This window comes from Ixodes scapularis, unplaced genomic scaffold, assembly GCF_016920785.2.
Source record: "Ixodes scapularis isolate PalLabHiFi unplaced genomic scaffold, ASM1692078v2 PGA_scaffold12__126_contigs__length_90152505, whole genome shotgun sequence".
Taxonomy (NCBI): Eukaryota; Metazoa; Arthropoda; class Arachnida; order Ixodida; family Ixodidae; genus Ixodes; species Ixodes scapularis.
The window spans coordinates 75126847-75153475 of NW_024609838.1; the positions used below are offsets into that span (position 1 = coordinate 75126847).

Below are 26629 nucleotides of genomic sequence, written 5' to 3' on the forward strand. Positions count from 1 at the left end.
CGCGTTGCTTCGTCAGGGAAGCCGTTCTGAAGCCGGTAGGGCTCGCCGCGCCTGCGCCGTGGGGGAGCCTGATGTCACCGCCAGAGCGCCAGAGCGACCAAAACGTGCAGGATCAGAATGTACAGCGCGCACCGCCTCTGGACGCAGCCTCGCAGCGTGAATGAAAGGCCACAGCAGTCCACTGATGACGGCGGAATGGTGAATGAAGACAAGACAAAAAGCTTTTATCACAACGATACACTCGCATCCCAACAAGATCTATTTATCTTTGTTTTCAACGTGTCCTTAAATAATATCATATATTTTTTTCTCTCAACTTTACATCGGCGGGACGGCATCTTGAGCGTGAGTCACAGCTAAGATGTGGAGGCACTTTGATGGTCCGGATGATCGGGAAGTCGCACTTGGATGTGGTCACCGCCGTCATTCCCGTCGTCTTCCGAGACTGCGGAGTCGTCGGTCACGCTCAACAGGTTGCCCCTCCTGTAATTCCTAGATACACAAAGGTTCCCAAATCATCCCTAGGTACAAATATAAACCTTCGTTAAATGGTAAGACGCGCAGTCATGCCTAAAACAGTTGACAGAAACTGATGCATCAATGAGAAATTTTGCTCGTTGTCGCTCGCACACCCTCGTACCTTTCTCGATTTCATATCTTCTCGCATCAATTCCTGTCCTTACAAAGCAAGGCAATTCTGTTCTTTAGAGATTAACGCCAGAGCCGTATATACAGACAGTATGGCAATTCGTTGGGAAGTATAGGACGCAAATGAGGAGGCGCCATTGGCCGAAAGCGTGCTGGGCGTGTTCCAGGGCGTCTTCACAAATTCGAATGTGGCTATAATCAGAAGCCGGAAATAATACGTTGGTGGTGGTTGCGAAAAACAAACTTAATAAGTGCGTCGGAGTAACTCTCGGGGACTGAAAATATGGTGCACGTGATGTTTCAATCGCAGTCATCCAAAATCATGTGGAAGACTGCGACTAGCGGAACGATCGACATAATCCGTACGCCAAGGGCCGAGGGCCGCGAATCTGCCACCTGAGCGGCCACACTCTGTCCGAGCAAAACAGAGCTCGAGCGGTAGTTCGTTTGTTGCGCCTTTCTGCGTGATCTATGATTAAAAGTGTTTCTCATTACCACCGCTGGGGATTTTTTTCCGCTTCTGGTTGGCCAAGAGAGCATGTCAAGCCCTCCTTTTTCGTCTGGTGCACGCCCTGGCTCTGCCCGTGCCTCCCATTGACCAAACTCTCTGTATACACGGCTCTCCGTAACGCTAGCGGAGTCACGCAACACTTTTTATACTCCGTTTCGCATCAGGTCCGACCGTATGCCAACTCTACAGTCCGAAAGAAACAATCAAGTAGTGCCAGAAGCGAGTCGTCTTCACGGCGCTCGACACCTTTGCACGTTCGCCGTCAGATCTAAAGGAATCACGCTCTGGATCACGGCGCCTTCAGTGTGCGCGGTGAGTTTAATTGTTCACAGCTAACTCCCAAAGACAATAAGCGCCATTCAGTTGCCCTTTTAGCGCGGCTTGATTTCTCTCCACTGGGGCGTAATACCTGCTGGTCTTGAAACGCAGTATAGACAGCAAAGCTTTAGTATACTCGATTTTCGACGTCACCTGCCAAAGGCGATTGTGTGGCGCAGATTGAACGTCAGTGCTGCGTCCGCGCTCAACAGGCAACACGTGATCAATCAGTGAAGACACAAATCGCAGCCAAACGCCGCACTGGTATTCAACCTTAGTTCTTGGCCCGGTAGGTGGCGTTGAAAAATCCAGCGTCTTTGTTATCTCGGAAGTGGTTTCCTCCGCTTTTCAGCCCTCCTCCCTTTCGCTATGTTGAATATACCTGAGACTGGGGTAGAAAAGAACATAAAAGTCGAAGAAACAAAGGGACAGGACGACGTCTCTGTTTCTTCGACTTTTATGTTCTTTTCTACCCCACTCTCAGGTATATTCAACATGGTTAACATCCACCAGCTCGCCTGCACCCTTACTATTTTATCCCTTTCGCTACTTTGACAGGTTGGGAGAAAGCACGAAGGGGATGTTTGTCTTTGCGGAACGCAGCGACTGCTCACGTCTGCCTGGAGCAATAGAACCCCATTCGAAAGTCACGTGTCTATTCTTTTAGAAGGTCTTAATCACTACACAATGGTGGAACAACTGGCATCACGGAAGATGCATGTCACTCTATAAGGCAGCAAACGTTGGAGCGCGGCCAACGCTAGGAGCCGACGAGTCATTCAAACAGCGTCAACGCGCAACGTCACTGCGCTCGTCGACTTCTTTCTGTGGGCGTGTGCTTGTCTCCTGATTCAACCAGATGCATAAAGTGTGCCGTGACGTTACGGTTTTAGTCCGCCATTCTTTAGTAACTCTAGAGCTGCCAAAGGAGGGCAGTCTTTCGAAAGGGGTCTATAGGGTTTTAGTATTACTTATAGGAACAAAAGCAAGCCCTGTACGTTAGCGTTACGTGCTCCACGCTGGGCATGCGCGTCGTCGCCGTGCGCCAATTCAAGGCCGCTTCTTCGGCTCCGCCCACGCGCAGTGTGAAACGACACTTAACGTCTAAGAAAAAGCTCATGCTTGTGTTCACTCGTATACGCAATACTAAATCCCGACAATCAATTATGTGTTGAACAACACACTGTCAAGGGCGGACTAAAGGGAGAGGGGGTTTAAAGGCAACATTTTATTGAGAAAACGACATACACGTACTGTTTTGTTTTGTTTTAGGAAGAAATATACAGTTCTCGGTGAGATGGAAATATTAGGTTAAGAAAATAGATCTCGGCAACGGTTTGTCCATGACGGCACAACCGTCTGTGAGGTCGCACCTCCCTTGAACCCCGTTCCTCAGACCTGACCCATTGGTCTGCCCCTGTACTGTCTTAACCAATATTATACCTAATCCACGGAGCGTCGATGCCCCGCGATCGATATGCGTGGAAGCCTATTTCAAATTCCCCGCTGATCTCCAGCGCTCGCTGCATCTTCTCATATGTGGATTGAAGACTATCGTTTTGGTTTCTGTGTTTCTCTTTCTCCTTCCTCGTGGCAGCGATTTTTGAGCCGAACGTAAAACCGACGGCGCGTCCTCGTTGTTGTTACGGGTCCGGCTACGGGACGTTTTCAACTTCACAAGCAACGGATTCCTCGCGAATCCTCCATTGCTTTTTCGCACTCGAATAGTAACGTCGGTTTGATGATGGAGCCAGTTAATCATGTGGCCACATTAAAGAACTGTTTAGCCCAATGGCACCTTAGTCACGGGGAATAACTTGATTTTTGGTGCCTCAAACCTCTTCAGCTAAAAGTCTAGCTTTTGCAGATATACTTTTGTCAAGATGAGGAACGTTTTGTATATTTCAGGTATTCTTTCTGCTATTTTCTTTCGAGATATATTCATATCTATCCGGTAGGAACCATATTTTTAGAAAATTAATTATGTTTTAGAAATTAAAGGGAAACTGAAGCGGTACTTTATTTGAGAAAGAACACTTCAATGGCCTTCATTTTATCTCCAGGATCAGGAATATTGAGATTATTTTTCAATTCAGAGCATGCAGACTTCAGAAATTAATTTTTAAAGTACCGCCGAAGCCCCTCCTACCCGGGGCGTGACGTCACACTAGGAGTTTTCAGAATCTCTGCTCTCGCGCATCTTCAGCGCCTGTCAAAGCTATGCACGCGCACTCTTGCTATTTTCAAAAAGGTCAGAAAGAGACGTCACGACTGTCGTCAGTGCGAGAAAATATACCTGCAAAGCTTGCAATTGCACACGCTGCCCACACGAGCGACACGCGCTTGGCGGCCCAAAGATCCTAGTATGACGTCACGACTGGTCGGAGGTTTTTCGCGTTTAGTTGCATCTTTAGAGGAAGCGAATGTGATATTCAGATTCACGGGATAAAAATAAGTCCAGAATTCACCTCTAACTCGTTTTTTTCAAGAAGTGTTTCAGCTTCCCTTTAACTCGACGTTCGAATTGAGATATCTGCTTTGACGTTTGCATCATTCAAAATACCCGTTTATTTAGCTTAATTTCTACTCATGAAATTATATTGTAAACCAAATAGCAGAGTTGTCCAATACGCAGCTCGTCCCAAAACTTCGTAGCGCTATGCGTAGCGCACGTTCGTCGACTTCTTTTGCAGCGGTTACAGTGATGTCAGAAAGACGCCGAGCTCTGAGTGGCTCTGATTGAAGGATGGTGGGTAGACGTCAAAGCAAGCTGCCTTCAGTTCTACCCACTATTCTTCAATCAGAGCCAATCGCACCTCGGCATTCTGACGTCACGACAACCACAGCAAACGAAGCAGAAGATCTTGCGCTCCGCATAGTAGAAACTCTTTGAGCGACCACGCGCGGTTCTAATGTCAACAAGGGGACAGCACCGCTGAGAGCCTGTCAACCAAAATGTGTTAGCGAAATTTCGAACCCACAGTGAACGAGCCACCGACAGATCGCGGTGACCTGCCGTCGCACAGTCTTCAGCCGTGTACAGTGAGTCAACTGATCAAACTTCCTTTCTGCAGCAAACTAAAAAAAAAAATATAACTCTTCATTCATTCTTCTTGCCTCAAAATTAATCCTCAATAACGCTAGAAATGTCAATATTCGGCGCAGCATGCAACGCCATCAATTAGAGGCACTGCAAACCCACCCGCTCAATTGCCTGGTGCTTTTTCGTTTGCAAAAATACCGAGAGAAGAAACACAAGAAAGACTGAAATTAATTGACCTATTTAGTTAAGAAAATTATTGTAATCCGTTGTATTTTCCTTTTTATTCACAGAAAAAATGCGGTAATTCAGAACACCAACAAATATCGCATCTTTTCTTTTTGCGTGTAGATGAGCTTTGCCGACATAATACTGTCACCTGCACTAAACAAACGCAGGGCCTGGCAGCCTTCAGTTGCTCAAAGCTTTTCTTCACCTGGATTTTTTTTAGATTTTTTTTTTGCTTTATTTTTGTTAATCTTGCTCGCCCACAACAAAGAAGGAAGTACATTGATATAAAGAAACGGACTCTCGGTGCAAGCAATAATAGGCAAATTTCCACTGTCAAAATGTTTACTTCTGACAAACAAAACAAAGACTGTCGAAATGCACTCGAGTTGGTATAGCGGATATGTGAGCGCCAGTTCTTTTTGTCCCGTCACTCCTTCGCTTTCGAAGACGCAGAGAGGACGACACCAAACAATGGCACGCATTCCAGAAGATAATCAACAATGCCCTCTTCGGTTATAGTGACTACGACCGTGCATATAATGTCACAACAGGAGTGGACGCTCCGTCTTCCGCTGAGATGAAGTTGAAAGCGGAAATCGACTGAATAAGATCACAGTAACTGGCATATTGCTCCATATATATTAGAATACTTCATTTTTATTTAAATTTCATTATTTATTTAATGTTGGGTTGTTTTTCGGCTATTCTTCTAATAGTTCCAGGTTGCCCACATCCCTGTCAAACTTTTCGTGCGTCAGCTTAGACCGTCCAAGGGAGTTTGTTTTGACAGGCGGCGCCATACGGTGCTCAGCTTCCGCAAGAATGGGAAGTTAGTTTCGTCATTTGTGCCGTTGAAGTCGTTGTACTTGAGATGCGTAATGCACAACGACACGAACAAACGAACGCCTTCTTCATTCTATAGTGTGCGTTTACAACATTAGAACTCGTTGGTGTCTTATCCTAACGTGTAAAACAACAAAGTACAAAAGCCTGAAATCCTTGCTACCTGTATGTTTGATGGTAGCCATGAGGTTACCCGCACGTGGTAACCATGAGGTTTGGTGATAAAATGCCGTATTTTGTACCCATTTTATCTACTTCCTGGGCAGCAATCACTTTATACACGACACGTAATATCGAGTTTCTGTAATCTATTTGTTTTGTGTAGCGCTCAGTCAAAACGGCGTTTGAGTGAGAGAGCTTACCATGACGTTCTGTCGTGCGGAAGAACTCAGTAATGTGGGTACATCCTTTCCTTTAATTTAAAGAAGATAAGATAACGTTCTGACTCAAATAGGACGTCCTTTTGGCCCTTGATATTGTTATTCGGTGAAGAGTTCGAGAGCGTTATTCGCACATTTGCCGATTTGCTATTCGCTATTTTACCGATGCTTACTGTGAATTGGTTAATCAATTCAAAGTGCATTGCGTAATTTAATATAGAAGCCGAAACATTGGGACACTAAAGTATGCATATGTATCAAAGTCATGCGTAAAATACGCAGTTCGAGTACCACAAAACATGTGAGCAACACTTCTGGAAACATATGTGTATTGTGGATAATTTGTAACGCGGTTTTTAAGCACACGGCGAACTCCCGATCTGCGGTCTTATGCTTCGTTAAGTCAAAAAGCTTCGCACCAACTTAATTTTCTCGTATCGTTGTCTTTAATTTTTTAGACATGATGCGATTCGCCAACTTGGAAGTCACCGAATTTTAAGTTGCTTCTGCTTCTGTTCAAAACAAATAAGTGTTTACATATTTTAAACCAATCATATCACGGTGTCGTAAACTCTCCAAATTGAGAAAAGACTCCCAAAACGGTTGGTTATAAAAATATATCATTCACGAATAGAAGTTATTGACCATTTCCGTCCAGATCTCGAAATGTATTTTAGTAACAATATTAAGAAACGTGAAATGAAATATGAAATGTGAAACGTGAAATGAAATATGAAACCATCAAATTGTGCTTGACTACTTTTTCGAAAGTGTTAATATGTTTATTGAGAATATAAATAAAATAACTAAAAGGAAAACAAGCTTCTAGCAAATATTCACCGACAATAAAATAATAAAGTGAATGAAGTTAACCTTACCTCAAACACATTTCCCGAGTTGCCCCCAAATAAAACATTTTGTATACATATGGAAATAATAAAGTCAGGGCAGACACGATCTGATCTAATGAACATTAATCACAGTAATTTGCACCCTGAGACAAAAGTCAACTCGAGACCGTGTTGCGTAAGTGCCTTCAGGGTATGCCCGGAGTATTATGTCCACTATACCCAAGCAACAGCGCAGTGTTACCCCAGACAAATCAGTCACTACGTTTTCAATACGTAAGGGGACGCACGCCGTCAAACAAGCCAGCGCTGCATTTGGAAGTTAGCGAAGAGAAATGGGGGCAGGAGAGGCAGACGACGCACCGGCGACTACCCATCGTTGCCGGTGGAGGCGCTGACTTTCGCCCAACTGCAGCGCCTCCTGAACATCTGCTAAGGTCCTATTGGCATATTATTTTATTTTTTTGCTTACCCTAGGACGTAACGTTAAAGTAACACCGAAAATGTAACGGATTACGTTTTGGACGTAACGCTCACCTACGCTTATGGAAGAGTAATTGTAGCAGTAAATGGTTACAATTTAGCAGTGGAAAATTGAAAATGTAATTCTTGACTTCTTTAGTAACGTGTACAACTTGTACACCTTACTTGTAATCGCGATTTTTTGGTAACTTCAAACTTTGGCCGGAGTTTTTGTGACAATAGCGTACTTACTACTGAGAAAGTCTCCTAAGCGTTTTCCCAGTAGAGAAAGGTAACAGAATATAGCAAAAGAACAGGCATTTTTCCCATGGTCCGGAAAGAGTTAAGAATATAGCACATAACTTGATTACAAATTGATGAAACATCACTCAATAAACAAAAACAGATATTAGCCCCAAGAGCGAACACAAGCGTCACTGCGGTCGCCGCGCCCTGATTGGGTGAGGTGTACCGTGACGTCAGGGGGAGGACTCCGCTCCGCGATCTCGCATCGGCTTGCTTCCAGCACCGGTTTCCTGGTTTGCCGTTGCGAGCCGCAAGCTCTTCGAGGAGCTGGACTTCGTTTACCCGGTGTACATGACGTTTAGTTAGGCCGATATTGACGTGCTTCAGTACATTTTATAAGCCTGCTTGACCCCTTTACCTTTGAAATTGGATTACAAATCCCGAAAGCTATTGTCGAAGGCAATTCCGCCGATCAACCTCCCCTTCCGTCCACACGACACAAGGCAATCTTGCGAGGGGTCGTAGAAGCGGTGGCGTAAGCGTTTCAGACGCTGGATTTTTGTTCCTTGCATGTTCATGACTTTGGACGATATTACATCCCGCTTTCAAGACATTTGAAATGGCATTTATATCATGGGCCTTTGGGGGTGTCGGCAAATTAGTTCGCGACGCCGACTCTATGCTGCCACTCTGCATGCGGTGGTTCGCAGATGTTTTAAAGGACCTGCGTCTGATGATCTTTGAAGTGCTCGTGGAACAGGGTTGTTCTACATAAATGTAGCTTCTTTCTGAATTAATTATATAGTTTATACACGTATGCAGGCATACTTCTTAGAAGATGCAGAATTACTGGAAATTAGTTTGCATGGTAGCAGCAAAAACGGCCGAATCGCCCCCAGTTGCCTGTATGATATATATTGAACTGCCCAAAATATGCACAGCAATAGTGCCGTAATTCGGAATTTTTATACTTTTTCCTGGCATTCTTTATTCCAGCCTTGGGTATTCGGAAAATACACCGTTTAGTCTGAATTGTCATTTCCAATTAAAAGAGACACTGCTGCAGGTCCCCAAAAGCCTTCCTCAGCCTCCAAACTCCCTGCAGCTGGACTCTCTGACAACAGAGGAAAACAGGAGTAAAAGCAAGCATTCGCACGTCTGTCTAGTGGTACATGCAGCACCAGTAGCAGAAAATGTAGGACCTGTGAAGAGCGACAGTCTACGTGACAAAAGCTTCTGGTATTTTAGTTTCAGGATATTTCGATTTAAGTCAAATCTCAATTTTAGGGCTTAAGGGACTAATAACGAGCTAGACACCTTCGCTTACATTTGTTGTACATTTCTTGAGGGATGATATAAACAAGAGTACAGATACAACCAGTGGAGCCCATTGAAATACCATCCGAATCCAGCAAAGGTGAAATGCGAGCAATGTATATAATGAATGTTGCTTGTTTTTTTTTTACTTTGCGCCTGCAGTTGGGCTGTCTTACTTGTGACTCTCTACCCATGGCCCAGACTGTATTTAGCATGTTGCTTGAGCAGCATGCAGCTTTTCTGCTTCGGCGATCTTGTTTAAAAACAGAAGTACAAAAAAAGAGTATACATAATTGGCCAATTTATTCAGACCATCAGCAGCATTTATTGTGCGAGATGTAAATCTATAGTGATGCTCCGGCAATTATGGCCATATTTCTTTATTTTCATATACCAGCTGTGATTCATGCGTTGCCTGCCCTTTCAACCATGCTTAAAATGTTGGAAGAAGTTTCGCCTGTAGCTACAGGCCATACCTCAATAAAGGCACTTATAATAATTTACACTTCCTAAGAAAAACACGCAAAAAAAACTAAATCGAAACTAGCGCGCCGACAGCTAGCGTCGTCACAGTCTCCACAAGGCGAGCGGGGCGAGTCGGGGAAAAATTCTCTCCTCGCCGTGACGTCACCCCGGTTCACCGTAAGGGGGCGCCACGCGAACTTCTCGGGGCTAATAGGCAGTAGGCAGGACGAGCGATGTTTACTGCCTAGCTCAGTCCTTGTTTATTTCGCGTTACTTCACCAATCTGTAAAAATTAAACTCGCCTGCATCGACACTGATTTATGCAGCTTGACTCTAAAGTCCGGAGGCCTGATTCACGAAGCGTAATTATTTCAAGTTTCTCGCCAGTTATGGTGGAATGTTACGACGTCTCCAGCATTGCATTACGCACTTTTTGCGATATAATCAACATGGCCGACAAAATTGCTCGCTTACGTCGTCCCGACGACGTAAGCGAGCAATGTTAGCAATAAGTGAGCAATCGCTCTCCGCGCGCGTACCGACTTCAAGCAGCAAGACAAAAGAAATAACTACTCGGTACTGAACGCCGCGGAGGTGCACGCTGGAACCCCGAATACCCGGAAAAAAGCTACGAGCGACCGCCAAGGGTTCGCTCGTAACGCTAGGCCTAGCAGGGCACCGGACGCAACGTTGCTCTGACGTGCCTGGCAAAGATCGTCTGCCCACGACCGCCTGACTTGCTGAATAGAATATGCCCGCGCGACCTTAATGTATAAATAATTTGAACCCTGACCTCTCTTTCGTAATAAGAAAGCAAGTCTCTTGCCCTCGTCGTCCCATTGTTTTCAGAGGTAGTGGTGGTGAACTAGCTTGGTGAAAAGGGACACACTTATCTGCTTTTCGTTGACGGCTCCCTTTCGGTTTTTTTTTTTTTTTTTTTGGTTTCCCCTGATTTTGGTAAAACTAAGTAAAACCTTAAAATGTGTTGTCTATCAGCATACACCGAGAACGCAAAACTGCAGTTAAAATAATTTTTTAACCAGCATTCCCATTTACGTACCTTTTCCTCAATATGAGCGCTGTAACCTTGGCAGCAACCAGTATTGCAGCGATGACGGCCGCCGAAGCGACAACCCAAATGAGCCAAGACACCAACCGGAACTCTGGCAAAATAAGAATATATCTGTTCAACTTTAAAATACAATACATCTTTTAAACGAGCGATAAACCTGTCATCTAAAGTCGAGATTGGGCTTTTTTTTTTTTTTTTTCAATGAACAGCGATTAACGTCCGAGCTCACGAGGCAGCATATCTAAACAGAAACGTATCCTTTACGAAGTAAGCACAGAATTTTGATATTTTTGGAAAGAATCGGATATCTCTTTCCATCTTTCCAAAATGCGACAACTGCGTTATCTTTCTCATATTTTCCAAATGGCCAAATAAGTGAGCGCTATAAGATAGGGACGCGAAAAATACGCCCTAACCACTCAATATCCACTGCAGAGAATTGTTAGAAAATACACGATTGTAGCTGTCCACCCAGTATTTCGTGACTACTATAGTTCAGACGTTTGAGGGCTTGCTATGAAATGCAATTCTTCGAAAAGAAGTATTAAACGTGAATTTTTGGCTGAAAACAAAAACAAAAATGCATTTTTGCTTGGAAAGGTATTGTGCGGTGCAAAGTTCAGACACTACGGATTGTTCGCGCCTGGTGCCAAATCCGCGCATAAAAAATGCCCCTGCACTGTATAGCCTAATAAATGACTGCTTAATTAACTCAGAAAGAAGCTTGTATTATACAGTAAATATTATCAATATATTATGTTATTAACAAAATCTGGCAGGTCCCGTCATGGTGAATACTCTTAAACAATTCCTTCTCTTGTGCGCATCACGTAAACTTTTGAGTTTTAAGCATGCAAGTCCGCGAACTGTGGTCCGTAAAATACGGTACACAAAAAGGCAATATGTTAGACAGCTTTATCATCAGAAGCTCGGAAGCTCATTGCGAGAGGGACGTTGCATCGGCACTCGTGACTCAGTCTGGATTATTAAGTATCACTACCGCGCGACGCACGTTAAAAACCCCGAGCTAGAAATACTTCTGCACTGGCCAAATTTCCTATACAGACTCCCACTGGGGCCGCACTTTCCGCTGTCAAAAAACACAACGCACACGCAAATTTACCTAAAAGTTATTTAACTTTGTTCCCTGTCTTTCTTTGTCTCCTATTGATTTTTTTTTTTTTTTTCGAAAGCGTTTTTTTGTTTTTGCTTCAAAAGGTTTTAGAATAGGGCCCCCGACGCCCCGAGTCCTTCCGAGCATCTTGGGGCGTCGCACTGCGCAAGGGCAGAAGTTCTGCGCACGCGTATTGCAGCGCCCCAAGCTGCTCAACACACTCAGAACGTCGGGTCCCCCTAACTCTCGTTTGTCAAATAAAGACTCATCGTGACGCATTTTCGCTTAGCGTAGTTTCCTACAAGAAACCACACCATAAACTGCACTCACTGTCTTGAGCACATGAACCGGCTCGCCATACAGTGCCCAGTGCGCACAAGCATTGACCAGGCTTGTTGCATTCGGCACGGGCCTTGGAACATGGTATGGAAGAGTTACATGGTTCGCCCTGGCCTTGTCCCCTCCGCAGAGTGTTTTCTGAAACGTTTAAAACAACAGAGGACAAACTGGTATAAGCCACATAATTTGCGTTGAAGTAGCCACAATGTGCGAGTTAATTACCATCTCGACAGCAAACATCTAGGGTTCCTAGAGTAAGAGCGTCTAACTGCTCAATCGCAATCGGGTGATCAAAGCACAATTAAAGTGTCTGTGCCACGAATTTTTGACATTTACGCGAACACCGCTTGGAATAAATCCCTTACATTTATGACACATAAAACACGCGTCAGTTTTTATTCAAACGCTATGGTAGTCGCAGAAGTAAAAAAAATATAGTAAGAAGTGTTTGCCCCTTCATCTAGCAGCCAGAACATGCAGCCACGTAATCTGAAATCGATTATATGCCGCCAGTCTATATCATTGCTACTTGCTGGGTTTGGCGAAGCAGGGAACAGATTCCGAGTTACAGACACTGTTAGGGTTCAGCTATGATCGTCATTGCAGCGTTCGAACACGAGCCACTACCCGAATGCTTGTCGAACTATTGATAATCACTGGCACAAATCGAGTGCCCGGGCAATGCTCGGGTCCAATCCTTGCTTGGAGAAGAGCTTGTTGGTTCATGTGATCAATGAAGAAAAAATAAACAATTAACACTGGGACAACACAAACATCTTTCTGAAAGATGTGGTTGTGTTGTCCCAGTGTTAATTGCTCATTCTTTCTCCAATCCTTGAGCCGCATTATAATATCGTCACTCCGAGGACTATGCCAACACTGACCACAACCAGCAAATTTTTGGTTTAATGTTTACATCAACACACGAACATACGTCATGTACGAGACAGTGAATTCACTCACCAGGTACGCACACTGCTGGGTCTCGTGGGCTGGTGGAGTAGCCAGGCCTGCACTGACACCTCAGGGTACTGACGTTGCACAGCTTCTGGGCTCCCAGGCAACTGCGCCCCTCAAGGCAAGTCTCTATGGTCACGTTCATGGCTGCATTTATTGCGAAATAAAATAAACCTGAGCATATGTATTTGCCTCCGCTGTCGGTCAATGCACGGGGGGTTAAAGCTAGACAAGCTGCAGTTTAGCAGCTTTATGCATCGGTGCTCGCCATCAATGACATAAAGTAAACTTACAAATATAATAAAATAATCAAAGATTACACAAGTCGAGCCCGTTAGGCCATGGCCCGCTTCACGTGGCGCGATCTCTGCCCGATCGAAGTGCAATTTTCGCCGTTCCGCTAATGGAACATAGCTCGTGCGGCTAAACAAATCAATGGACGGCGGTTCAAATGGATGCTGTGTTCACGGGTGTTTGGCCCCACAAGACTGAAAATCGCAGCACTTTTTGGTGGACAGTCGCCTCATGTGAAACGACCTTTATTTTTTAACAGCAATCCAACATTTATTCACGAGTGAAACAAAACATCACATAATACAAATCCCATTATGAGAAACGCATTCACAGGTCAGTGAAAGCGCCATTCGTATCCCAATGTGTTTTCACTATGTCGTGTTTCAGTGTGTGTGTTTTTTCCACTTACGTTAATGCGCTTTTTGTTTATTTGAAGAACCGATTACTCAGACACACCTATGACGGCAGACATTATGACCAGGAACCACTTTCTCTGGCATTTTCAAAGAAAGAATAGCACGTGCACAGCTTTATTCAGCACTCAAAACCACCTTGATGGCTCCGAGGCAGCGGTGGCGGATTCGAATCCCGGCCGAGGTGCCCGCAATCTGGTGGGGGCTTTTTGCGGAGAAAATGCCACGTAAGCTAAATTTTGTTTGCACGTCAAAAGATTCTCAAATGGTCCTAACTAATCATCAGTCCTCCGCTGGGGCGTGTCAGGTGCCCTTCGTTATTTTGGCACGTAAAACTACCAAATTTGTTGTTACTGTTGCGTTCGGCACCAATGGTGCGCGAAGGCCACACAAGTCTATTTTTAATGTCAAAAGTCGAAACCGCTACAAGCAAGTGAAAAAAAATGGAAAAAAAACAAACACGTTTCCGTGCTTTCTTGGGGGCACAGAACAGCTCACATTTTAATCAACTTATATTTTTCGCAATTACACCTATGCTTATAAAGTTGTCTTTCAAGTTTGTTATGTAAACTACTTCGATTGCATTTTGGAGTGCAATGGTAATTCGAACAAAAAATGCAAACGATGGCACAGGAACAGCCACAGTTCCCGTGCTTATGCTATACACCATCTCAACTATGTTACATCACGCCACGGTGGTGCGCATTGGGTGTACTTCCGGTCTCGGAGTGTGGGCAGAGATAGCTATGCGAAATGGCATTCCCGTGTTGTTTTGGAAGAAACCAGACTAAAACCTTCCGTCACATCAAAACACCGAGAACTGGGATATATCAAAAAAGCCGGGAAGGTGTGAGAATCAGTTTTTGTGTATTTTCTGCCTGCAATCGGTTCGTTTCAGAACGTGGATAAGTGCCGTGAAAGTGAAAAACCGGACACCGTCAAACCACGCTTGCTTCTGCGCGAAGCACTTTGGGTGCAATTCATGGATATTCGCGGTCGCCATATTTATTTGTTTGTTCCAACAAGAACGCCGAAAAACCGTCAAGTTGTCTGGATCACCCGCAGACAACGCTTCGTGAGGCGTCACGTTCAAACGACCGTCGGATCGTTTAAACAGTCGTCTGCCCGTTCAAATTCGTCTATTTCTGCAAATTATCGTCTGCTCGTTCAAACGACTGCGGCCCGTAGGCAGGTTAACCCGATAATTGCGATAAGTAGTAAGTGTAATCGTCAAAAGACATTTAACTTTGAGGGTTGTTTGGGGAAAGTAGGCTCGGTGTACACAGTAGATATAAGCAGATCTTGATTATTTTTGCCAATGGCCATAACCGGCTTGTTATGCCCGGCTCTCTCTGACCAATTCTCCATGGGATTTTCAGCCTCGACGTCGAGCATTGCAGCTACAGTTCATGCGTTTGCAGCCCAAGCGACGTCGCGACTGAAAATAGCGAGCAGAACATCAATTAATATCATGTGAATCAGGATTTAGCGTCCATTGTGCGGAGTTTAGGCGGAATCAATCACCGCACCTCACATTATTCACCAAAGTTTTGCGGTCTAAGATCCTCGTTAATTTCGCTCACACCACAAAAGTAGTAAGAGATTGCTAGGAAGACCTACAATCAACAATTACAACTCGAAAAAAAAACGCGGGTACGCACACTGAACCCGACATCACAATCCAAAGGTTTGTTGATACGCGACGCGGCGCTTCTTGCCCAGACTCCATCGCGCATGCGTGGCGACGGCGGCGTGCCGCTAGGAGCAATCCGGTTTGTTTATAAACATGAGTTGATATATATGGGCGAAAAAGTAAGTTTAAAGAGAGGGGAAACGGGAAATCTTATCCGGAACATCTTTTGTGTGTCCCATATGTCGTTTTCACCCCCTTAAACAAGAATCCAAACCCCGACCCGCGGGCCAATCCGGTCCGCGGAGGTCTTAGGATGGCCGCGGTATTTCCAGTGACGTTTGGAGCTCGGACCGCCGCTACCAACGCAAAAATACAAGCGCCGTAAAAAAGCTGGCGCCGCGACACGCACCAAAAGCGCAAGCGAATATAAAAGAAGGAACGAGAGAAAACTTGTGCTGTGCGAATATTCGAATTTTCGAATATTAGTTTCGAATATTACGCTATTCGATATTCGCTTCGGATTAGCTCTGGTATTCATATATTTAAAGCGGTTTACCACGGAGGGTTAGCCCTGTTGTGTGCGCTTCTTACCGAGCACTGGTGCACTGCGGAGAAGCAACACCTGCGGAGCTCTCTTCCGGCGGCGTTGCTGCTGCTCTGTCATGCACAGATGCTCCGTAAGAAGCACGGTACACGGAGCTAACCCTCCACGATCAACACTTCGAAAAGTACAAATATTGCTGCCGCGTTTAAAAGGAAAGCCCACTTTGAAAGCTGGATGTCGCACGCGCGCGCGTGGAGTGTATAAAAACACGAAAATATTGTCAACGTTGATATCTACACGACAGTAAAATTTTCAAAAATTAGGCTGCGGCTAATATGCTAGAGTATTGACGTTTTCCACAAAGACACCGCCATCTGGAATGTCGTCACTTCTAGGCAAAAACATTGTTTGGCCGTCGCCACGACAATAGAAAACATTGAGGATGTTAGCGTAACCGTCACGCATTTTCGTTTTCCTGCACCTCTCCTTTTTAACTATTTGCAGAATGAAAAGTTCCATACTCCTTCGTCGCCCATACCGGATATATCTTCCAGATTGCTGGGGACGAGAGTAAACGAAAAAGGTATACGTGTTAGCCAGTGATGACCTGACAACCTATGTTCACCATTCACGATTGTCTTTTTTTTATTTTCTCATGTCGGTCTAATAAAAAAATATTACGATACAGCCAGAAGATTTATAAATCCCCTCGATTAGGTATAGCTGGGCGTCTCCATAGGTTAATTGTATTTCAAATGCATATTTCACTTGCCTTTCCCGTGCAGGCAATGGACTTTCTGAGGTCGCAGTCCATAAATATGGGTGGATTAGAATTAGCTTAGATATGGACAAGTAAACGCTGGGAAACAAACTTTACGAGTTAAAATGGAATTTCGTTTAGACAAGGTGCAGTAGTAAAAAGACGAAAAATATTCGATATTCGATTCGTAAACATTCAGCTAAAACACTTTTCGCTTTCAATTTGCATTCGAACTCAAAACCCAGGATTCGCACATGCCTAGAAAACGCTTTCAAAGCGCAGGTTCTCTAGGGATATTATTTGTTGTACATTGTTTTCACCAGAATTACAATTCGAAGTTCCCTGTTTTATGTACGCGGTACAACAAAAATGTTCCTTCAAGTTCTCGGCAATATTCTGCACATTGATATTATCTACCACTTACATTAAGCTTCTGTTTTGTGGGAATATTCCAAAGTTCCCATGTGTTTAGATTTATGTCTCGTGGGTGCTTTGGGTAACAATTATTGTGGTAATGTCCTTAATAGTAAAGTATTGCACTTAAAAATAAAGTACATGTCCATTTTACATTTTATTTTGAATTTTTGCTATCGTTTAAATTTGTGCATTTCAATGCTTATTTAGGCTTATTTAGTAGTTCCTTGTTCATATTGGCTTCTCTAATTTCAGGCTCTTGAGGCTGCACCGGTCATCAGTCCGATCCCTTATCCAACACGTTTGGAGACCCTTGCCCTATAAGGTTAACTAGTAACTAAAACTGTAAAAAAAAAAAAAAGTGGCTTCTTTTTTTTACCCAGCCATGGCTTCGACAGCGCTGCCCGCAACTAGTGAGATAGCGTATAATCACGTGTATTCCTTCGTTGTGCTGATTAGCTTACTGGGACCATGGCGTGTGACAAGTTATGGCGAAACGGAGTACAGTAATTTGACCATCAAAATCACACCCAAGGAAACTTTCTCCGCGCTTCAGAACGACACAATCTCCAAAACCTAAGCATATCGTTGCAAAAAGGGGTGTCTCCACTTCTTGTTCAACCTGTGGGTCGACGTTGCCTTAAAACGTCTGGCAAAATTCGGCTGTTTACCAGTGTTGCCAGATTTTTCTACGCAAAACTTTCAAGTCACAGAACAAACAATTTATATGGCACTTTAATTTTAATAAAATGATTACCAATGTTTCCGCAGTACGAAAGTTAATTGTTTAGTCATATTTCTTACCCCTCGTACGCCAGGAGGAGTCAGCACGCTCTAAATTTCCCCGTATACGCGTAAGAGCAGAAACTCAGTCACACAACAGCGTCTCCTACGTCAAGGTGCGCTATTGGCAACGTCACCACATTACCTCAGTTGTGGAACTCTTGCTGAAGGGCCCCGTACCCCCCTCCACTCACTTCAGTCCATCTCATCGTTTGAAGCGCCATCTAGGTTTTCGTTTGATAACTATGTGTTCCATAACGTACGACGGAGCGCCATCTAGTCTCTGAGCTTCGAAACGTACGTGTTCCATAGTTACCATAACAACCGTCCGGCGCCTGAAACGACGGGAGGCGAGTAGTGGTGAGTCAGGGGGGCACTGCTCGTGCAAGCAGCGTCTATGAGCAGTTCCGTAATTTAGCTAATCAAATAACGTTGGCAATTAGGGTACTGTGGCAATGATGTCCGCAAGCCTTTTCTTTTAGGTGGTATTGGTTTAGCATCAAATTCCGCCATGCATCAAAAGGGGGTCAGAAGCGGCCACAAGTGGCGTTACAAAAACCGAAGTGTCACGCTGCTTGGTGTCGCGACCCTGGCGGTTGGTCGTAGAAGTTCCGGAAAATAACACGACAGAACACGAGTTTCGCTGTCGGCGCTGTGTCATGACTCCTGGCTGCTTAAACTTTCAAGAACTGCCAAAATTGAGAGTGAACAGCAGCAGAACAGGCGTCAGCCACACCCTCCTCCGCTGCTGCTGTGCCACCACCAACGACGCGGCAGGCAACAGCGTGACACTTCTGTGACGTCAGTAGGCGTAAATCGAGGGACCACTTCTGAGGACACGGTAAAGGAACCGGTTGGCGGCTTACGTACGACGGGCATTCAACGTGCTTACGTTTTACGATAAGACGGCTGCTCCGAGAAAGGCTTCCATGGTGATCGCTGAACTCGCAGCCGTACACCCCCGCGTCGTCGGGTGACACGCGATGGAGACGCAGCTGGCTCCGGGTGAGCGTTTTCAACACCCCACCGGGCGGCGACTTGAGGGGCTCGTGGCGGGTGACCACCGATAAATCGCCAGCGATTCCCGTTGCTTCATCTCCGTGTGGCCCTGGTGCCACTTGGAGCAGGGTACCGTTGTGAGTCCACGACACGTTCATGGCCTTGGAACTGACTGCCGAACAGATGAACGTGGCCGGCTGTCCCTGGTCCACGAAGTTGACTTCGGAGACCTGCTGTCTGCCGCGAGAAAGAAAGGCAGTGGTTGGAGGTACTTAAGGAAACCATAATTGCCCGTTGACACACTTGCGACATCTTAGGACCGTGTGCCTTGAAAGAACATAAAATGTCTTACGACGAGAGAACACATTCGTGCCACCTTTCGGGTAGCGGTGGTACACTTAACGGTCCCATTTTTTTCTCTTATTCTTTTTTTTTCTTTAAAAGCTTTTGTTAATGTTACAAATGACCATTTCTCATAGTCGGTACGTAGATTTCACCTCCCAAATGCCGCAAGACCTTTGCTCTAGTGAAATGCAATTTCAAGGTCACCGCATAGGTGGAGCTTGCGTACCAGTGTGTTCTGTCGTCACAAGAAAATTTAAGAAGGTTTAAGGCGTTCGGTTTTAAGAAGTCGGAAGTGTGTGAACAAGACTTCACACGGTTTTGTAATCTTGCATACAACCCCGCTGAAAAAAATAATGTGCACTGTTTTGTATGGCCCCTCGCAGGAGCACGCGGACAATGCAGGATACTCTTATCTCCTCAATGTCGCCTGGCGTCGTCAGGCAAAGGTGTTACCTGCGTGCATATAAAAAAAGGAAAACTGTCAGATCGGGCGGTCCATCCGGCGAAAAGTAAATCCGGTTGCTGCACCTTTTTTACTATACAACGTTCGTACTGGTATAGGCCTTTAGCGACCATGAGTAGAAGTCTGAAATAATAAATAAAAACGTGCTCTCCTGCCGCAATACACGCACTATTTGGTGGTAGTACTGCCGGCTGACTCCACTGCTATTGAAGTAGTAGGACACAAATACGCTAGTTGATCATTTACCGAAATAAAACAGAGCGTTGTAGGCTGATTTTGGAATAGCCATAAATATTCTAAGAACGCGAACCACTTCATAACGTCAGCCACGAGCAAGAGTTCGATGCTCGGTACAGCGCGCCGGTACAGCCCGAAACTTGAGAATGGCAACCTCTCGGTTTGTCGTTTGCTAGCGGAGTCGGGCACGTGCCCTCTCTCTCTCGTTTTACCCCGCCAAAACCGCTGAATTTCCCGGGTGCATGGAGAGGGCGCTGCGCTCGAACGAAATGGCGCCGCCCTGAGAGCATTAAATGGAATGGTCTATATGAGCGTCATCATAACGATCAGTCGGTTAATTATGTGAAATTTGTTAATTAGCTTTTTAATTAGTGAACATCAGCATAGGGTTCCATTTATAAACTTGCTGAGCGCAAATCTAAGCCACTAAAACAATCATTTTTAGAGACTTTCAAAGCGTGGGAAGCGCAGTAGTGCACTAAAGGCACCACTCGTGCTACATGCATGGTTGGGGCTATGAAATGAGAAGGAAAAATCGCGCGGCCGCCTATTCCACCGCTAGCCCTGTACGTGCTCCACGTGTGGTAACTTTAGCGCTCTACTGCGCTCCTCACGCGCTCGAAGTCTTTCCGAAAATTACCGATTTAGTAGTTTTCGGTGATGCTCAGCAAGTTCCTAATTGGAGCAATACGTCTATTTTCACTCATTAGAATGTTAATTAACAAGTGTTACCTAAATAGCCGACTCAGTGTTATGATTAGCCCCTATGCTATGTCTCTCTGGTCGTATAACTCGCCTCACAAACCGCATAGGTGTAGCTTTCAGGACTGTTTCTTTTTTTTTTTTTTTTTTCTAATTTGTATCACTTTTACAAGAAAGACTCTGTATATATTCAAAGCAGAAAAACGGTAAAAAAAAGTCTGACCGGTGGACACTGCTACCCCCAGATGGCACAACATAAAGCAAATGTATTATCTTCTTTGAAAGGAACACTCTCAATCAGGTTCAGCGGATCTGAGCGTATGTCTGACTAGCTGCATCAGCCAGATGGTTTCTTTACCGTTTCCCTCCCTGTGCATACAAAAAAAAAGATATATTTAGGCTTAACACTCTTGCCCGAAACCGACACATAAAAATTGAACAAGATATATCCGCCATCAAAGATACGTTTGTAAAGAGTTTCAATGCACTCCATTCGTTTGTTTGTTTATGCACCTTTTTTACACGCAAATAGCGCTCAGTAACACCCTGTAGGCACTGCACAACGACGAAAGAAATGACGCAGCGGAAGATGCAAATCATTAGACACGATGGCGAGCGTCAGAGCGTAGCCAACGCTAGGAGTCAACGAGCAACTCAAACAGCGTGGAAAGTATAGCGTCACCACATTTAACGCTGTCTGCGGATGTTGTTGCCTCTAAATCCAACCAGGGGTTAGAGAACGGAGGTTCAAATTCAGTGGCAGAGTGTCACTTTAGCATCATGACTGAATGAACGTCAAAGTGTTGTAGTTTTTAACTCTAACCATGAAGTCAATTACTGTCGCAGTGCGATTTGATTAGAACCACTATTCGCGCATCCACATATCCAACGAACTGCAGAAAGTGCGCCATGACGCTACGGTTTTAGTCCGCTTTTTTGTGCGTTCACCTGCGAAAACAGACCTTAAAATGGACAAGGGCACCCCAGCTAACTTAAGGAAACAAAGGATTCTTCGCTACGTGATAATTTTTTATTACAATAACATTGCAACCTTCATGTTCATCAAACGCCTATTGTCTCTAGCGTACCTTTGTTATTGTTTGATTTATATTTCTCTACTGTCGAGGCAACTACATTGGAAAGCAGGGCTAACCCGTAGAATCGCATTACGTCACCACCAGTCGCCTGGCATTGCTTTCACTTTACATAAAACTGAAAAAGTTACGCCTGCTTGTCTAAGGTAGAGGAAGAATATATGAGCAAGAACAAAAAAGCTTTTTATTCGTGGCGAGGTTTTCACCCTCTTTCATCAAAACTACTGATTGAAAGCAACAACTGGTACCTGCATTATGCCGATGCACGTGGAGGACTTATTCTTAGCACAATATTGCCAAAGTATAAAAATGGGCTTACGTCTTATCAATTTAATTGTAAACGTAGAAAGATGTTTGAACAGCAGTAGAGGCTTTATTACACGACGTTTCGGGAAGAGACTTCCCTTCTTCAACGTTTCGGGAAGAGACGACGTTTCGGGAATAGACTTTCCTTCACTTGAAGAATGGAAGTCTCTTCCCGAAACGTCGTGTAATAAAGCCTCTACTGCTGTTCAAACATCTTTCTACGTTTACGACTTTCTTGGTGAAGGCTTTGTTGATTAATACAGTCAATCAAATTGTGTTAAAATAAACATAAAACCATTGAATTGGACAAAAAATTAAAGGTGTAGAAATCGTTACACCCCATTTTCAAAAAGCAAGACACACGAAAAAGAAACTGCAACACAATATCGTGAAATATTTGCGATATCTGTAGGATACAATTTTCGTACAAACCTGAACAGGAGCTTTACAGCAAAGCAAACATGAAGAAATTCGAAGCAACAAAGCGGCAATGCGGGGCCTCTTGGTTTCCAACATTTTTTTCCCGCAGGAAGCCGTTAATTCCATTCCTAATTGACATTGAGTTGTGCGTCCCAGTGGTAACCAACAGCGCAGTTATGGCATACAAAGTTGAACTGGAGAGCACTTATTAATTCGAACCATTATCAGCAAACCTATACCTGCAAGCAGGGAATGTATACTGACGAGCTGGTTAGGAAACAATCTAAGCCCTTAGACATGGAGAAATAAAATAACGGACAAGTACATCTGAGCGTCTTCGTATCGACTTGCATTGCATCTGTAGTTCATACGAAGTTTGGTGAGCTTACCTGTCTTTGTTAAGTTCATCTCCGTAGCTACGACGTCCACCGGGATTGTCTGCTGACGCTGGCGTCAAAGAATATCCGGTCAACAGAAAACAGCAAATAACAATCAGCCTTGTCGCTGCGTCCATTTTGTGGCCCAGATGCTAAAAAAATGTAAAGACAAATAAGCGTCACCCTACAAAAGCCAATCACGCACGCTTCTATCACCGCCACTGTCAAGCTAAAAACGTTGTTTTCATTCCTACCGTACTCCATGAGGAGATTATGAGGTAGTACCAGATTCAATCATCTTAAAGAACAACAGTATGAATACATAAACTGAAGGTCGCATGGTTACGCAGTATGCACGGCAATCAAGTGTTTTAAGATGCCTCTTTGGCAAGCAGGAGCACGGAAATCAAAAGGCAAGATAAAGATCATGCAGGCAACGCGCGATGATCGGGTGCCCAGGCGCGCGCCGCCACTGCTCGGAGGAAAACGGAAGCACGGGGACGAATCGGGAGTGCAAACCAATGCACGGGGGGTGCAACCAGCAGATGAACTTGCACGCCGTACATCGAGCAGGAAACGGGTTAAGGCTGGTTCTCAAGCCCCATTTTCTTACGTTACGTAATGTTCCAAAAGCTTACGTCTGCTTAAGCTAAAAGTCACCGGGACATCCACGCTCCATGTTAAGCGCGGCTACCAGTCCAGGGAGAATGCCTAGCAGGCGACATTCGATACAAGGACAGGATATTTCGGTGACTTATGTGTAAAATAAGAAAACGCAAAGAAACGGCGCTGCGTGAACCGGCCATTAATCGCGTTTTTTTCTTTACGTTGTGTTGACTGCACAAAACACAAAGAACCATACCCAGGCATGTTGGTTTCCCAACCCCCCCCCCCCCACCCCCCCGCAAAGCGCATACTGCTACTACTACCCAGGCATCTGGTGGTAAAAGAAAGTACCCAATCTCAACATTCCCTTTCAGATGCCCCGCACAAAATGCCCCGCACGAAACGCCCTCTTTTTGCCCCGTCTTCACAAGTCCCAGTTTCAGATGCCCGTGACTCAACTCCTATCGACAGCCGCCGTGTACGGGTGGGTCAGGCGGCTTACCATTTCTTATAATGACCCGCCGCAGAGTGTCGTCGCGAAGAGGCTTGAACGGGTGGGCGGGGTAGGTTAGCACGCGCCCAATAAATGATACATGCGCAACGTAGTGACCGGCCCCTATTGCACCGCCCCCGCTGCACCGAATAACGCCGGACAAAGCACGCAACAGGAATGTGAGACGGCTAGTGAGGACGGGGCTTTTGGCACGCAGGAGATATGAAACGGAGTCATCGAGCGCGGGGATCTCGAGATGCGGGGCTAATGACACGGAACTTTTGCGACAGGGATTCTGCACGCGCGGCAATAGTGCTACATTGATCCAACACCTAACAACGCCGAAATCATCAATTGTCTTTACGTCATCTAAACAGGAAAACGCTATGCAGCGATTACGCAGGGCTGCTCTGTTTGAGACGTTCGGCTCAAAATCCTTTTCAATCAGTTAGGACAGCAGTCTCAGCCAAACGTAGATCCTGCACTCGTGTCCAAACCGTGCCACGCGTTTGCCACTTTAGGTGACGTAATAAATACAGTCATTCTGCCCAGTTCTCTAACAGGTGTTGGATGTTGCCCCGAGCCATCCGGGCACTCGCACTTCCACGCTCAGTTGTCCATTAACGAGGCAACGTAGCACAGACAGTCCGAAAAGCTCCGTGTTCCTGGCTCAATGTTAAAACACGCTCACTATGTTTAGTGTGACCTGTGGGGCCTGAAACGAGTCTCCGACTGGTGTGTTTTCCGAGATGTCAACAAATGACATCACGACGGCCGAAGTGTCATGCTATGCATGTCGCGATCCTGGTGTTTGGGAGTAGAAGTTCTGGAAAAACAATCACCAGGGAACTACGAATGACGAAAATAATCCCTGGGTAAGGGGAACAAAAGGGACAAAGGAGAAACCAGAGACGAACGAACGACAAGGACACAACATCTTTGCATTTAATTGCATTATAATCACACCAGGGAACTCGAGTGTCGCTTTCACCGCAGCGTCCACACTCCGGTTGCCTAAGCTTCCGTGGACTGTCAAGATGGAGAGCCACCTGCAGCAGAACAGGCGTCTGCCAGATAAACTACGGCTGCTGCTGTCCCACCGCTAGAACCGCGGGCGGCGACAGGGGGAGACTTTTGTGACATCATCAAGCGGAAATCGAGGGACCACTTTTTTGGACGCGGTAGACACACAAGTCAGAGACGCCTCTCAGGCACCGTAGTCGTGCAAAAAAAACAAAAAACTAGAAAAGCCGTTTACTCAAGAACTCGTGAAATTCAATCCTCGACACCAAAGAAACACTTCACGAAATTTCTTTCAAGTTCCACATGATTTTAGACATGAGACAAACGAACAGACTACATACGCAAACGTCTCAAATTCAGCTTTTCGTTCGTTCGTATCTGGTTTATAACCATGTCTAACGTTATCCAGCTAGCCTGTTTAATAACATTGCCTTCTCTCAAATATCTGGAATTTGTCGTCTTCTCTCTTTCCAAGCAATATTGACAAGGGCGGTATCGTAACATTTCTCACAAGCATCTAGTCTCAGAGGCCCTGTGCTCATGTCAATACATAAATGCTTATATTACGGTGCAAAACGAGACCTTGCTAAGCGAGACCTAAGCGACAAGGATATGGCGTACCTTTCGCTATCACTAAATGTTTCCTATCACAGTGTATTATGTTCCGTTCTATAGTCCATAGAGGCAAATTTAGATTGAAAACAAAAATTTTCTGTAAATATTACGCACCTGGTGCCTAGTACACCGGGAAAAGGTATCATGCGTAGCACACCTTCACAAATATCTGCTTTACTAACTCAAAGGAGGCCTAAACTTTCAATAGATATAATTTCTGGACAATATTCTGAAGAATACGCTGTAAATAAATTCTATTTATTAAGTAAATATCGTCCGCGCTTGTTTTTGCTCCCGTTCCCCTTCTCCCCCCCCCCCCTCCCCAGCTGTATGAATGATCAACAGGATGTGGCTAGCATTAATTCACCTCGCTACTCCATGTTACCGTTACGTTTGTCTGGAGATTTTAACATTTCAAATAGAGTATGTAATTGTGAATCTTACAGTGTGCACCCCTTTTTTAATAAAGTATATCCGACGCTTTTTTATGTTTTTTCTTCAAAGAACTTGTGAAACAAATAACGAGGACAACGTACTATTTACCCTTGACCTCGCACCAATCTCTGACATTGATCCTACCTCAGGCGCTGGATATGTACCTTGCTTGAAAAATGATTCTCTGATTGTATTCCACATAACATTTCGCGACCATAAACCATAAAAAGAAAAACTATGCAAAGCTACCGAAATGAGCATTTGAAAACAATTATCAATAACCTGACCAAAACCCTTAATACATTTGCAATTAGCTTTGATAATCGTAGAATATACATTAAGTGAATCCTTTTCACGGCTAGTCAATGAAAAAGTTATTAAATGCACTCCTACTCGCACTGTCATTTCTAGCCGTAATGTCCCAAGGCCACGGTGCAGCACTCTCAATAGGTCGCTATTAAAAAAGAAAAGAAGTATGTTTATAGGTAACGAAAACTCGCTTCGACTGACGCTCGCCAAGCCTCTTACAAATTTACTTCGATTATGAATAAGAATGTTTTCAAAATAAAGCCTTTACTCATTGCTACGACTACTTCGTAATGTTTGAGCACGGTGGCCCCGAGACAAAGCGCCGGCCTACGGATCCCCAGGTGGCGGGTTCGAGTCCCGGCCGAGGCTTATAGCGGAGGCGTCGTGTAACCGAGCTTTCGGTTGCACGTTAAAAAATCCCCAGGTGGTCGAAATTAATTCTTAGTCCGCCGCTGGGGCGTGCCAGTTGCCCGCCGTTGATTTGGCACGTAAAACCCCCAAATTTGACTTTAATGTCTAAGCAAATTGTTCAGTCTGGAAGTGTAAAAAAGAATTTGATCAGTCTTCTTCCGC

General features: G+C 44.9%; 1 protein-coding gene across 1 annotated transcript in view; it reads right to left on the reverse strand.

The window, feature by feature from the left end:
- Nucleotides 1-280: 280 nt before the first annotated feature.
- The window catches only part of LOC115324995, a 67123-nt gene continuing 40774 nt past the window's right edge, over nucleotides 281-26629 (reverse strand). Inside the window, exons 2-7 of the mRNA XM_029985691.3 lie at nucleotides 22588-22727; nucleotides 18525-18868; nucleotides 12798-12938; nucleotides 11826-11972; nucleotides 10370-10472; nucleotides 281-492 (exon numbers count right to left, since the gene is read on the reverse strand). Coding sequence (XP_029841551.2) covers nucleotides 357-492; nucleotides 10370-10472; nucleotides 11826-11972; nucleotides 12798-12938; nucleotides 18525-18868; nucleotides 22588-22712 — 996 coding nt within the window. The 5' untranslated portion in view covers nucleotides 22713-22727 and the 3' untranslated portion in view covers nucleotides 281-356. The remainder of the gene's footprint in view (nucleotides 493-10369; nucleotides 10473-11825; nucleotides 11973-12797; nucleotides 12939-18524; nucleotides 18869-22587; nucleotides 22728-26629) is intronic.